The sequence below is a fragment of the Numida meleagris genome, chromosome 2 (genome assembly GCF_002078875.1).
Source record: "Numida meleagris isolate 19003 breed g44 Domestic line chromosome 2, NumMel1.0, whole genome shotgun sequence".
Taxonomy (NCBI): domain Eukaryota; kingdom Metazoa; phylum Chordata; class Aves; order Galliformes; family Numididae; genus Numida; species Numida meleagris.
This window is the reverse complement of record NC_034410.1, coordinates 41,966,860-41,981,495: the sequence shown is the minus strand read 5'-3', so window position 1 is coordinate 41,981,495 and position 14,636 is coordinate 41,966,860. Positions and strand designations below refer to the sequence as shown.

At 38.0% G+C, this 14,636-nt stretch overlaps 1 protein-coding gene across 8 annotated transcripts in view; it reads left to right on the top strand.

The window, feature by feature from the left end:
• The window catches only part of CPNE4 (copine 4), a 268,973-nt gene that overhangs the window by 229,160 nt on the left and 25,177 nt on the right, over window positions 1-14,636 (top strand). For all 8 annotated transcript variants that reach the window (XM_021388897.1, XM_021388896.1, XM_021388898.1 and 5 more), the window contains one exon: window positions 2,513-2,646. In XM_021388897.1, coding sequence (XP_021244572.1) covers window positions 2,513-2,646 — 134 coding nt within the window. The remainder of the gene's footprint in view (window positions 1-2,512; window positions 2,647-14,636) is intronic.

Sequence of the window (14,636 nt, the reverse complement as noted above, 5' to 3'; positions counted from 1 at the left end):
TATGGGAAGATAACTGGTACTCTTGAACCAATATATTTAAAGATACACCAATAAAAATCAAATATATTCATTGTAAGAAAGATTCCTGCTTTGGTGACCACAAGATTAACTCATTTGCGGTATTAGCCTAGCTATTGTGATACGCTAACAAATTATTTTCCTAAAAATTGCACAATACCTTGGAACTGACAGGTTATGCTAAAAAAGCATAGAGATCTGCATAGATATTCTGGAATCTTAGCAAGTAATAGCAGTCATCTTTCGTAAAAGTCTTTCCGTAGAGAATTGAGCAGAGGTTTGGATCAAACTCAAGAGTAGTGCATCAAGGCATGAACATTTGTAGGAAATCAGGGTTTGGGTTTTTTTTTGTTTTTTTGTTTTTTTTCTTATCCACAACTCTCTACAAAGGCTGTTTTTGAAGAAGCAGCTTGTTTTGGGGAGTTTTTTTTTCTTTACTGAAGTCTACCCACAGTTTTTTTTTTTTTTTTCCCAAGCTTATGAAATCCACTTCTTATTCTTACACTGTGTTTTTGTTTGCTGTTAAAAAGCATTTATCCGTGGCTAACAGCAATGAGGGAAAGCTTGCCCAGTTCTGTCTGGTGTGTCACTCCAGCCTCATTAATATCACCTTGGAGGTTATCAGTGAAAACATCTACTGTTAACCGTTCTACAGCAGTGACCTTTGTTTCTCTGTCATATAGTGAATTTTTTTGCATTTTCTGTAATCAGGACAAAAATGTAAGGTTAAAATAGTATCTGAATCATATTTTTAAGAAAAACTCATATTGTTAAGAAAACATTTGAGCACCTTGGCTAAGATTTAAAAAAGAAAAATAGCTATTCCAAAACTAGGCTAATGCATGCCTTTATCTGTGGATTTACCATAGGTTTCACAAGACACTAGTGTTTCTTGGTCATTTCTTACAGCTGTGGCACAGATAGTTACGTACATGCAGGAAGGTTAAAACACGAGGGGGTTTCTCTTGATTTATTCAAGTTAAAAATCAAGCTGTTATTTTGGGAAAAAAAAAAGATGTATGTGGAAAACTACCGGGCTCACTGCTTCAGTGCATGAGCAATGGATAGGGAAGAGGAGGTGAAAGATTACTTTATTCGCAAGCCAGATCAAGCTCGCATCTCCTCACTGTGGGGCATGGGAGGATTTCTAAGCTACCCAGAGGCCTCTGAGAAATATTTTTATTCAGCCAAGAGTTAGAGGTAAAAAATCAGAAAAGGTGGGGAAAAACCATATGGGTTGATGCAGTATGATTTTTCTCTTTTAGCTTCTCGCAACAACAACAACAAAAGTTTCAGGACTTTGTCTCTTTTTAAGGGAGAATGAAAATTTTGTTTCATTTTCATTTTATAGCCAAGTAAAATAGTCTTGCCTCTGCCAAGCAGACTTCAGCTGGGGAAAGTGCACATTCGCAGAGGCAAGCTAGGACCTTCAAAGTTCTTTTTGCAGCCCTCAGTAAGGCCCTCCCACATCAACTGCACAGTAAAACTGCAAATTGAAATCAGTGCATTTGTAGCTGTTGAAGATGCAGGCGGGTATTGTGGGTTTTTGGAGGAAAAGATCACTGAACAAAATTGTAAGGAAGTTTGTAAATTGCTTTGTTTTCTTGAGGAGACTACAGTTTTCTTGTTGCTCCTCTTCAGAAATCCTAGAAAGCAGGATCAGAATTTCAGGAAAGGGCTTCCCAATACATGCTGATCATATCACAGAAAAATATATGCGAGAGTATATCTTCAGTGGGAAGGATAAAGGCCATTTTAAAAGGGAGAAATTATTTTTTAAAAGATATTTTAATATTTGTTTCTGCATTGAATGCTTCCCACAACCTCCAGTAAGCCTTTTCAACACAAAACTCCGTGCAGGACTAAAGCTTTATTTTTGCCCTGCAGCTCACCTTTAAGCTCACCATCATCTGTGAAATTGGGAGGGTTAATTATTTAACACTTAGAAGACACTTTGAAGATAAAAATAAAATAAAATAAAAATATATCACACAGAGAGTATTTACTACGTACATGAAGAGTACTACTACTGACAAAAGAAGTTTTAAAATACATAAGAAATGTCCCGGAGAGGAATTAGGAACTTTAATGTATGGTTTCAGTAGGATTTTTAACTCTCGAGGGACATTTTTGCTGTGCAGCATTTATGTCTGAACGTTACCTGAGCTGAAAGAATTTAATTAAATTTGAGAAGGTAGTTTGATTCATTTTTATTAGAACATAATTCACCACGTAGAATAATTATGCAGCTCATTTTTTCCTAATTAAACAGTTTTGGTTTTATTAACTCTTATTTTATAGGCTGATGTATTCTTTTAGGCATATTTATTGATAACTATCCTAATGCAGATTTGATGACGTATACTGTTAAATGACCTTTACTTTAAGGTTGCAATCTCTGCAGAAAACTGTTTCTGGTGAAGATACATGGTTGGTGTGGGAATCCTCATGCCCAGAGCAGCACCACAGCGCGCTGACTTTTCTTCTGTTCCAGGTAGCTATAGATTTCACTGCGTCAAATGGTGATCCTAGGAACAGCTGCTCACTGCACTACATCCACCCCTACCAGCCCAATGAGTACTTGAAAGCTTTGGTAGCTGTTGGGGAGATTTGCCAAGACTATGACAGGTAAATAACCACATTTGATAACAAAGTTGTCTTTAGACAGTGTTTTCACAGTGGGAAATCAATGACTACCTGCTGCCAGCTGCAACAGCTCCGTGTTTAGTCACTTAAGAGAAATGACTACATGACAGAAAGATTAGCGTGTCTTACCACACTGTTAAGAATGACAGTGGGTTTTGATTAGCTTCATGGTAATAAAAGGTCTGGTTCTTGGCTGTTTGGCTGTGACATGTGCAAAGTTTCAGGTTTGTATTCACATGCAAAAATGGCACGTTTGAGTGGATTTTTCACTGGAATTAAACTTGAGGCCTGTTCTTCAGATGCTGACAGCATCCTTTCTGATACACTTCGGAGTTTAGTTCTGTCCCATTCTACAGGGAAGTGTTACCAAGATTTCAGATTTGAAACTGAATTCTTAGTTACTTAAGCTGCTTAGTGGCCATGTCTGCTCTTAGAATTAAATGTGTGGTCTTTTTCGTTGTTTTCTTAGCCTGTTGAACATCACAGTCTTTTCCAAAATAAATATTAAAAGACACTGATAATATGTGCACACAACATGGTGTTAAATAAACAAATGCAAGTAATTGGGCCAAACATGCTTTGATTACTTTATGTACTTCTGTTGCTTTCAAATAGGCTGCCTGTCTTTATCAAATTAATTGCTCATTATTAATCTAATTACCAAGTGCATTTCCTTTAAATATTCTTTCTTTGTTGGTGATGCATAGTATCTTACACAATTATTCTTTCTAATCTTTCCACACGTAATAGACATCCACCCACCACTTTGCAATGTGTAAATGCCAGATCTCAAAAAAAGCCAATGGTATTTCCAGTTATATTTGATTATACTTCCTGTATAAATTGTGGAGTGACTTAATACCCTGGTTTGTATGTGACATGCCACATATGCTAATTATCCTGCTCAGAAGCACTGCCATTTGCATAGTAATGAAAAGCCTTCTCAAAGAACAATGAGTAAAATCCTGCCCTGATACAACGTCTGTAAGAATTTGATGGTCAGACTTAGTCAACTAGTCTGAGAAAATTAATATTTTATTGTAAGTGAGCTGATAATTCCGCAGTGATTGTCCACTAATTTAATAATTACTAACAATAATCCTATGGATTAATATACTTCAAAATGTGGAGAAGTCTAAGAAGTAAGATCTCGTTCATGCATAGAGATATTTTATCATGTAAAGTGTATTTGTTAAGAAAACAAAATAGGTAAGTGACACAGGCACTTCTGTATGAATATATTAATCCCAAATCAGGATTCTTCTTCACCATATAGTGTATTCCAATCAGTATGAAAAATACTGGCTCTTTTGAAAATGAAATCATCAGCTTCATTCAGTTCTATTGTGATGTAAAAAATTCCTGTTGCTGGTAATCAGCACAAAGGTTCTATGAGCCATGGTCTAGGACCGAACAAAAGCCAGAATTTCTTGTCCCAGTGGCATGTGTTTGACCCATACACGCTCTCAAGCTGCAACACTATACATGTTTTCCTACGGACAAGTTAATTCAACGTGGTCAGTGCTCTCTGATAAAATGCCAAGTGACGGTCTTTTCTTTAGACTTGGATGTATTGAATCCAGTAAACTCAAGATGAAACCTTGTAATAATTTCTCTAAAGAGGAAGAAGAATTAAGAGGAGGAAACCTTCGCACAGAACAATTTGCAGGTTCTGCAGAAGAATTTGTTTTGTGTGTGGTTGCAGCCTTGAGATATGTGAGCATATAGAATCATGTCACAGAATCGTAGAATGGTCTATAAAGCAAATCTTCTGCATTTAAAAAAACCACTAAAAAATATGAGTTTCAAATTCAGTTGAAAAGCTGAAATGTGTCACAGACCTATAACTGCTCCAGTGAGCTTAGTTATGCTTCAAATGCTGAAGGAGGATTTATGTCCCTATGCTAAAATCAGATAGGAGTGAAAAGCATGACGTCACACATCTTCAGTAAGGTTAAAATGTGAGCCTACAAAGATGGCAGGGCTCTTACCTGAAGTTTTATTGTTTGTACTTAGCAATCATTTCAGCCCAAACTATTGAAAATCCATTCAAAATAAATTTTCTCATAATCTAGGTTTCTGTACATATCATACTACCCCTAAGGAAGTTATCCTCCAAATAAGTACTGCCTCATATCCCTTGATACAGTGGAATAATCCCTGCTCATCCAAAAACCCAGTATATGTGTGGCTCAGGGATTTCTGAAACAGTTAAATGAATAGTGTCATTCTGCATAGCTAGACATGAAAGACTAACATTCATTCTTTCATCAGCAACATTCAGAGAATGAGAAATAGGCTTTGATTATTTACCTGATTGTAGAAATGCTGCAGTCATGCAGAAATAGGCCAATCTGATAATGGAAAGGGAAATGGAAAAGCTGTTAACCTGCACAAAAGACTTAATTCTTTTTACATGGTGGAATTGTTACAGGCTAGAACAACGTTTGTCATAAGACAGAAGATAAAGTTTGTACGTGATGTAGTCAGTGGCTTAGCAATAGCAAAAAATGGATCATAAAGGAAGATCATTAGTTTTAAGGAGCTAGGCTCTGAAATATAGTTTGAAATACTAGAAAGGGGAAAATGCATTAACAACTTATTATTGAAGATATTGTGTAAAATAAGCTGACAGCTCCATGGAGAAAAATTTATTTTAAGATAAATTATTCACTAATGTCTAAAGAGAACCTTATAAAGCAATAAGTGAGAAATAACGTATCCATTTGAACATTTTCACAACCATTCCTTTTATAAAAAATTATATCACTGATACAATTTTGCCTTGAAATTGAGCATGTCTACTCAGTCTTTTTTGTAGTGTAGAGGAATAGATGAAAATGATAAAAAATCATTGGGCACTGACATATTTGATATAAAAAAGACCGCCTTCAGTATTATTCCATATTTATTCTTCATCTAAGTGATTTTAGCACTGAGTTCTCTGGATCAGAAGTCAAATGAAGTGTTTTCTCACTACTGGCAGTATAAGCCTAGCCAGGATTCTGTAAAATCACTTTACTTGACCAAAACCAAATGTGCATGTGTTCCCTCTACATGTTTTGAGCGATGAGTTAACAAGCATCTATAAGGCAGGTGAAGTTATAGCTAGCTCTTTATGCCCTACGATTGGCTTAGGGCTTCTCTTATGAGCTTTACCGTACGGAATAATTTTATCCAGCTCTTTATTTTGGAGCCCAGTGGAGACCCCTTCGAGAGAATACAACTCTTAGAGCATAGATGATAGCTGTCTTTGAAAGATCCTAAAAGGAAATCTCTTGTACGTATATCTAGATACGATTATATATATACATGTAGAGCCACTCCCATGTGAAGATAAATATATAGGAATGTATAAGTTAACACTTCACCATGCATTAAAAAATGTCATGTATTTTTTGTGCTATTTTATAGGTCCCTCTCTGCAGATCAAAGCCATAAGTCTTGGTAACAACAGTGCACACAGTTTGTTAAGATGGCTGGCCTTTTGATTTTGATGATTTGTTTTGCCAGTGCTGGAATACAACCAGCCAACCATAAGTGTAGCTCATCTTTCATTCTGCAGCGATAGCAGTCTTTGGCAAAGGAAAATGGAATGAGGCTGAAAAGAGTTTGTTTGTGAGGATAAATGGTGTTGCATGCGCAGGGTGCTAAAGGCTGAAATACTCCTCAGTGATGTTACGTTATTACAGATTTTAATGATGGTGCCATGAGTGAAGCCCATGACAGGACTTGCATATCTGGGCCTCAGTCTGAATTCTAATTTCTGCAGTTAGTAGCTTTCCTTTCTCTTCTGCTTTTTAAGAATCTCATTATATAATATTAAATATTTATCTTTCTATTAAAAACTCTGTCCTGATTCAGCAAGACACTAGAGTTTATTATCTAATACCATCAAATTCAGCCTGACTCAAGGAAACGTTGAAGTATTATGTAAAATAGAGGATGCATTAAGATGGAGCTGGGAGTTTTACTGAATTTGAACTTTCCTGTAAATTGTTCACCCCACACCCAAATGCTCAGTATCTCTTATATACAGAGATTATCTGTGTGATTAATTTTTACATGCTGTTTTATGTTTCTACATTCATTCACATACTGGTTTAATAAAAATCAATCAGCAACATAAGAGTTGGCTATTGTGTGGTCAAATCAATTGAAAAAGACACAAAAGTTACATGTATTTTTTTCAAATACTTTAAGCATTTGTTGCATTGGGTATTTCCCATTCTGACCTACACATTCAGCTTATGATTCCATATGCTTGCAAAATCCTGCCATAAAATTGGTCCTCATTTTATTTGTATTCAAAACCCGGTTCAAAAATTAGTTCTTCACTCTTAAAGATACTGCAGTTTTGTATTTGTTTGATTGATTGCTTTTTCTGTTGTTTTTTTGTTGTTTTTCCAAGAGCCCTTGAAACACATGGAAATTAAATTGTACCTGTTTTCTGACACTAGTGTCCTTTTTCATTTAAGGCAAATGAACTCTAAATACTCTTGCAGCTCCTTAAAACTGGCATCAACGCTAAGACCATATATTAACAAAATAATTCTGTAAAACATGCTTGTCTAGCAACCTCCCCAAAGGCTCCTGAGGAGCAGAGAGTACATTTTTTCCTGCAAAGTGCAGAAATAATTTATATGTAGAATACCTATAAAATACTTAGATGAAAATTAAAATTCTGGGCCACATTCCACGAAAGGTAGTAAAGTCCTGAAGTCAGTCTGATTTTGACAATCAAAGAATTAATCTGCAATCAATGAATTGCGGCAGTAGCTGATGGCATTCAGGACTTACTGGTTGTCTTTTCTTCTTCAGTATTTTAGAGCTAAATGAGTGCCTTCATTCTGATTGAAAATCGTGTTTAAAAGCTTCCTTCCGTCATACAATAAAGTGCACCTGAAGATTAAGAAAGAAAAAATATGAAAGGAAAAGGGTTCACGGTCCAACACATCCCTTTCAGTGAAGATGTAAGAATGGAAAAAAACTACGAGCAGTCAAACTAAGTCAGATGAAAGGTCCATCTATCCGAGAAACACGTTGTCATGGCAGGGTAGTCAGGGTAGTCCTCCCTAACTGTTGGCAGTTAGGGAGGAAGAAGAGATCAGGGTATGTATAATGCACTACATGCTATGGAAGTTCCCAAATTCAAAGGTCAGTATATACTTAAATGCTGTGTTCTGGGTTGAGGCTTTAAGTGAGAAAAAGAATTTCTGGAGTGTAAACCTTGCAGTCTGTTCTTTAATCAGAGCCTTGTCCCCAGGAGTTAGTTGCCAGGTCATTTGTCCTGAAGCTGTTTTTGGGTTTGTTGATGAAGACTGAGAGAGTTAGCTTGGCTGGAGGGATCTGAATTAAATACCTTCATGTAACTTGGATGGAGACAAGGAGAAAAGCAGAAACTTACTTTCATTGAGATGGTAATGTAATGGTAGTTTATTAAAAATAAGGCAAAATATTGGTGCCTAGAATAACTAGCACTATATGCAACATTGAATTTTAATGAAATCCCTATATAGAGTCATAGATGTTAAAATTTAATGTAACCATGCAGATCAATAAATAAAAATATGGTTAATTATTTACCATATCTCTTTATCACTTCAACTACAGAAACAACCTTTCTGGAGGCGGTTAAGCAATAAAGATGATTAGCATATCTAAACAAGTTTAAGAACCATGGCGGAAAAGACATGAATATTTGTATTAAGTGTTTTGATAGGACTGAATTTACGTACAGAACAAAGGAAAAACAGAAAAAGAGTAATGAATAAGAAAAACTGGTAGCTTATGCTCATCATTAAGTGGTATGTCGGGTGTGGGTAAATGTATTTTGAAGTGTTTGGATAATCCAGGGCTAGAACTGCATGGGGAAAAAGGGCTTGCTGATACTTGTAATTGCCAAACTGGATTGAAAACCCGTGGATTTAACTGCTAAGGACCTAGGCTGGCACCATTTCCTAGTACATGCCTACACATATTTAGTGTTTGCCTCTGTAGTATTTGCTGACTTGTATTTGCCAGTGGCTGCTAAAGAATAGTTTCTGCAATCACCGCTTTTTACTGCAAGAATTAGTGAAGGAGATTTAGTATAGCACCACTGTGTTGGGTAGAGGATTTCACTATGGTTTCATCTGTATGTAGACAAACTTACATATATGTGTGCATCTGCAGCTGCTCTGTATCTGGCCAGGTACTGTCAATTTTTACAGCTCTGCTTTTTCCTTCACCAAATTTTCATCTTTGTGTCATCTTTACACTGCGTCTTCTGCCAGGCTCTCAATGCACGTGTCAGCTTATCGGTCCTGAGCAGTCCTTTCCTAGTTTCTTACCGGAACTTCTTCCCGTGCCTTTCCTTCACCCTGCTGCATGCAGTCAGCTGGTGGATACATCAAAACTAACTACATCAAAACCATTCTGCAGGGTTCTTCTTTGCAGCCTTTACTATCTTTTCAGCTCACAATCTCCTCTGAGGAAGAGTTTTGTTCTATGCAGTAGTTGACACTTTGCAAGGACTGTGTGGAGTGGTACCACTGTGATTTCTCTTTTACCATCTCTTTCTGAAGAGAATGGCTTGGAGTACCAAACCCTACAATCTATATCTGAAACAGGAGACCATCTAGTGCTGTAGAGACTAGTTATTTGTATAAATAAATGCTCATATGTATAAATAAGCATAAATAAAGAGACAGCAATTTGTGCCATTTTTGCTGATGCCACATGTGGCAACAGTTTAGCATCTGGTACATCTGCAGTCAACACAGCCATTTCCTCAGTTTCAGAAGCATGAATTTCCTCCCTGCATTGTTAAGGATGTAATTATTGTCATCCAGTCCATTGTATTAGCAAGTAGCAGAGCTGCCAGATATTCCTGTTTGAAAACCAATCAGTCCATAAGTGAACAGCATGCTCTAAATCTCCTGCAAGTTTACTCCTTGTAAAGGAACTGGACACCTTTTGTCATCAGTGTATTGCACTTAACATTTTGCTGAAACTTGTTTTGATAATGTTCTTCATTTTTACTGGATGTTGTTTTGGTAAAATTACATCAACTGCTCATTTGGTCACATTAAATCACAATATAATCTCTGTAACAGTTTTATCTGCTTATCCTAGAAAGCTCATTTGTATCTCGAGAGCATTTTATGAGAAATTACCAGCACCTCCCTGTATACTATGCCAACACAGACCCGTATTCCCCTCTTCCCAGCACACCCCTCATAGATATTTTCTGATAGAATTTTTTTTTTTGCAGAAGAAAGTCTCTGACCAATCATTTCCACTCTAGTTTGTAAAAAATGACAAAATTATGTGCATACTTACTAAGGCTTCTTTTTTCTTGTGGTTGCTTAATGCAGTACACCCTGAAAGGTGCAATTGTGTTTCACAAAGGAAGGGGCCCCACGCTGTTTCATTTGAGCTTTTCCAAGATCAGATCTTCATGTTATGTTGTGGGATTCAGCCTGCTGCCTACAATGTTGTCTTCAAGTCATGTCAAGTTTTCAACTTCCAAAATTATGATCTGTGTGAGAATGACTTCGTCAGTCACGGTACAGTTTCCTCGTATGTTCCCACAGACAGTTGGCTGTAGAGTTAAGGTTTTGGAAGCTACTGGGTCATACTTGTAACCCTTAAGATTCATAGGACTTTCTGGAAACTGCCCTGATTTCAAAAGTTAAGTGTAACTCACTGCAGCCTCTTGCAGCATCCCCTTCCCTAGTTTATTCCCAATCATGAACATTTCTCTTTCAAGATACCTTTTGCTGAACTGGGTCATATAAATCAGGTCATGGCAATTTATTTGTCATCTAGCAGGGAAGCTTGACATTTTGGTCTCTTCTTTCCGAATATGCCATTTTATTAGGCTATTCTTCTAACAAGTGATCGATCTCGTTGTCATTCCGTTTAGTTTAACCTACTCCTCTCTCAAGCTCTGATGACTTCTTTTCTGTGGGTATTTACCTTTCCCAAATATAGGAATTTCCGAGTTCAATTGCTATTTTTACCCTGCAGAGCTTCTTTTGCTGTTCTTTTAATGTTAATAAGTGGATGTTTAAATCTGTTTTACGTGGTCTTAGCTTTGTTAGTTATTTCATGAGTTGATGCCTTTCATTGGTTTGCTTCAGGGAATTTGTATTCCCCCATTTCATTATTTTTTTCCCTCACAGGTGAGACAGGCGCTTCTCTCACATTCTTGAAACCCAATTACATGACAGTATCCGTTTCTCTGGACTCAGCAGATTCCAGCTCCCCTAAGGTGACTAAAAGCCATAATTAAGGATAGCAAATTAATTTTAATGTCACGATTTTGCACGTGGTTGTGTAGCATCTCTACGACAGACCAAATAATGTGGCTGTTGCAGTGACTTGCTACTGATTTGTGTGCTCCCAGCTCTCTTTTCTTAACAAAATATATAATAATAGTTAATTCCTGCCACTCCTTTACAAATCACTGTGCAGTATGGACTGGACGGCCTTGTTAGGTACAGCACAGGTTTGATTAGTCACAGGGTAACCTGGCCAGAACCAGAGACATGGCTGCATGGAATCAGGTACAACCCCAGTGTGGATATATTGTGACAGTGTAGCAGTCCCTTGGAGAATACCGTCTGTTGGGAGGAAATTGCTGCAGCTGAAGCCCTGCAGCCATTCTGGTTCAGGCACGGCAGAGAGAGCTGGACCGCAGCCGGCTCTGTCCCAGCCCATCCTGCAGTAATGCATGTGACTGCACAGAACTGCAGGTGAAGGGGATGGGCTCTTCTTCTCTTTTTTTTGCCCTATGTGATCATATACAGATCGTGTCTTTTATTTACCTAGCTCTGCTTGCAAAGCAGGAACTGAAAACGTTTAAATATTTCAAATGATTTCCGTGTTTTCTTTGGAACTCCTGCTAATCCCTGTAAGCTGTCATGATTCAGAGTCTACTGGCATCAAACCCTCCAAAGTACTAAATAATACACTCAGTAACATGATTCATTCATATGCTTTAGAAAAGAAACAATTCATCTCCTTTTCTTTCAGTTCACTTCTTGAACATGAAAGATGACAATTTTAATTGAGTTTAGAGATGGCTCTATTTTCTTCGTGGCATTTTCTGTTTTTCCCTTTTTCCTTTTCCTCCTCCCCTCTCTCATTTCTTCCCCTTTCCTTCCCCTGCCATCCCCCTTCTCCTGCTGTAGGCAGGGACACCTCCCTCTAGACCAGGTTGCTCAAAGCCCCATCCAGCCTGGCCTTGGATGCTTCCAGGGAAGGGGCATCCACAACCTCGCTGAGCAACCCATTCCAGTGTCTCACCACCCTCACAGTAAAGAATTTCTTCCTAATATCTAGTCTAAATCTACCCTCTTCCAGTTTAAAGCCATTTCCCTTCATCCTGTCGCTACATGCCCTTACAAAAAGTCCCTCCTCAGCTTTCCTGTAGGCCCCCTTCAGGTACTGGAAGGCTGCAATAAGGTCTCCTCAGAGCATACTACTTGTTGTATTAACTTCAAGAGCTTAAAGCTAAGCACATACATAACTACAGACCAGAGGGCTTTCATGAACACTGGTAAGATGATTTGCAAGCTACCATTATGGCTAGCTAGAAGTCCATTTTTCAGAATAAATAAATGGCATATACAAAGACTTAGGGTTTTTTCCCCCTACATTTACTCTATACAATTAATATATTAGATTCCCAGCAACATTGATGAATACCCAGCTCTTATCTCCAGCATCACCTGAGGCAGCACCTTAGGGGGAAGTTGCAAAAGACTCTCTAATGTCTGATTTTAAAATAATTTAATCCTGTGGAAGAATTTCAGCTAAGTTCTTCTTGTTACTAGGAAAAGTAAATCCTCATAATAAAGCTGAACTCTAGATATGATGCTGTAGGTCAGAGAGCACCTGTGGTTAATGAGACATGATTTTTTAAATGTTCATTATTTTATCTCCCTATCTTTAAAGAGAGTTCTTACCTTCCAGTAACACTAGGCTTCCTGGTGAAGCAGAAGAGGATATCATTATCTGTATCACTTACTGATTTAGAAATCCTTACTATTTCCTTTGTTAGTCTCTTCTCCTGTGTGTGCAGTACAGCTCACTGAGATCTCTCTCCTGTGTGCCCCTATTAAGGTATTGATTTGTCAGTGTGCTTCCTCTGGTTCACCTAGATAGCTTGAAGGGTAGGTGACTAAAGCTGAGCATTATTCCAAAAGAATAATGCAGGGTGTTTTCAGAAGTCATTCTATGCTGTGCATTATGTTATAGTTAAGGTGTTACTTGGGGACTTCAACTGGTTATATTTCTGTTTGGAAAACTGTAGTCTTTGAGCCCTGACAGTTCCTTCTGTGTGGATTAATTTACATTTACCAATATGAGCAGTGAACATGAACTCTATCCCTGATTTTACCTTCAAGCTATAATCTAGATTTGCTCAGTGTTTGGTGTCTTTCAGTAATATATGCCTTTTTGACAGGAAAATGCATCAGCAATCATGTACATCTATGTTTGCATGACTAGTCACAGCCCTTACATAACAAGGTATAAAAGTCAAGATCCAATGCTTTTGCTTTTCTCATCTTCATGTCAAGTACTTAGGTTTTTTCAAAATGATGCCAACAAGGAGAAGCCAGGCTGCCAGAGGTATCACTCAGTGCTCTCTCTGCATTGCTGCAGTACAGAAAAGGTGGAGTTGCAGATACTAGAGTCCCAACACTTGTTTACACTCAAGAGACTTTGCAGTACAACTGTATGAGTTTAGGCATCTCCCGGGCTGGGTAATTGCTGCCAGTGTAGCTTTCTGGATTGCTGTATTGAACATGGACGCTTACATTCTAAGTAAAACTCTTTTTAGCCTTCAATTTGTTCTCACCCAAAATCAGTTAAATTGCAGCTCCACAGGGTTTGATTCTCTAATCCAACCCTAGCTTAATTGTTGATGTAAAACAAGGTTTTTTTCTCCCCTCAGACTCTTTTCTAATGTCCTCTTATTTCTTGCTCTCTAAGTGCAGACCTGAAGTTCCATCTGTATCTATTTATAAGGGCTTCCCTGCTTCCGGGAGTGCTTAATCAAAGAGAAAGCTGTCAGCAGGTGGTTAACATCAAATGTCAGCAGCTTCTTTGTTTCTGACATTTCTTGGAAAAAAAATGTTTCATTACCATGCAAATGATGTTAGTTCTCCTTTCCAAGATCCATTATCACACAGCGTAACATATGGTACACAGGACGGCGCTCCCAGGATTTATGTGGCAACTAAATTTCTTAGCAGAACAACAATTGTGAGAGCTAAGCCATCAGATGGCAATAATTACTGTTTCCTATTTCTCAGTGATCTGTTGAATATTTCTCTATCTCATGGTAGCAACTAATAACTCTTTGCGGGGGCAGGGGGTGATGTTATTTCTCCTTCCTTTTAAACTCTCCCATTTATCCTTTGCTTGTATCAGAAATGCCACAATGGTCCTCGCAGGTTATACCAGACAAAATAGCTCGGCAGCTTTAATGATGCTGTTCTCTGTTGGGAGTATGTCTGGGAAGTGTGTTACTCATGTGATACTTGGTGTGGCAATGTCTTGAACTACACAAAGTCATTTGAACCTGCTGCCTCTTCCTGGGAACTTTGGAAAGTTCAAGTAATGTTTGGAAAATGCCAAAAACGTTGGTAGGAATTCAACTTTTCCAAGGGCCCTGAAACCCTCTAAGTAGAATCAGATAAACCTAGGAGAGATTTGATTCATCAGAGCAATGGAGTACAGTTCCATGATTTCAGTGGGGCTTCAGGATGTGTTTGGAGTTAAACATATGTTTGGGTGGATTGTTAACTTCAAGTGTGTGATGGAGTGCTTTGCTGACTCAGGGACGAGACATTCCTTACAGCTTGTTGTTTTCCACATTGCCATCTGGGAAGAGGAAACTTGACAGGACGTGGGCTGTGTGAGACATTACTGTGTTTCTGAAAGGGTATTAACAGCCCTGAAGCTTCCAGGTCCTC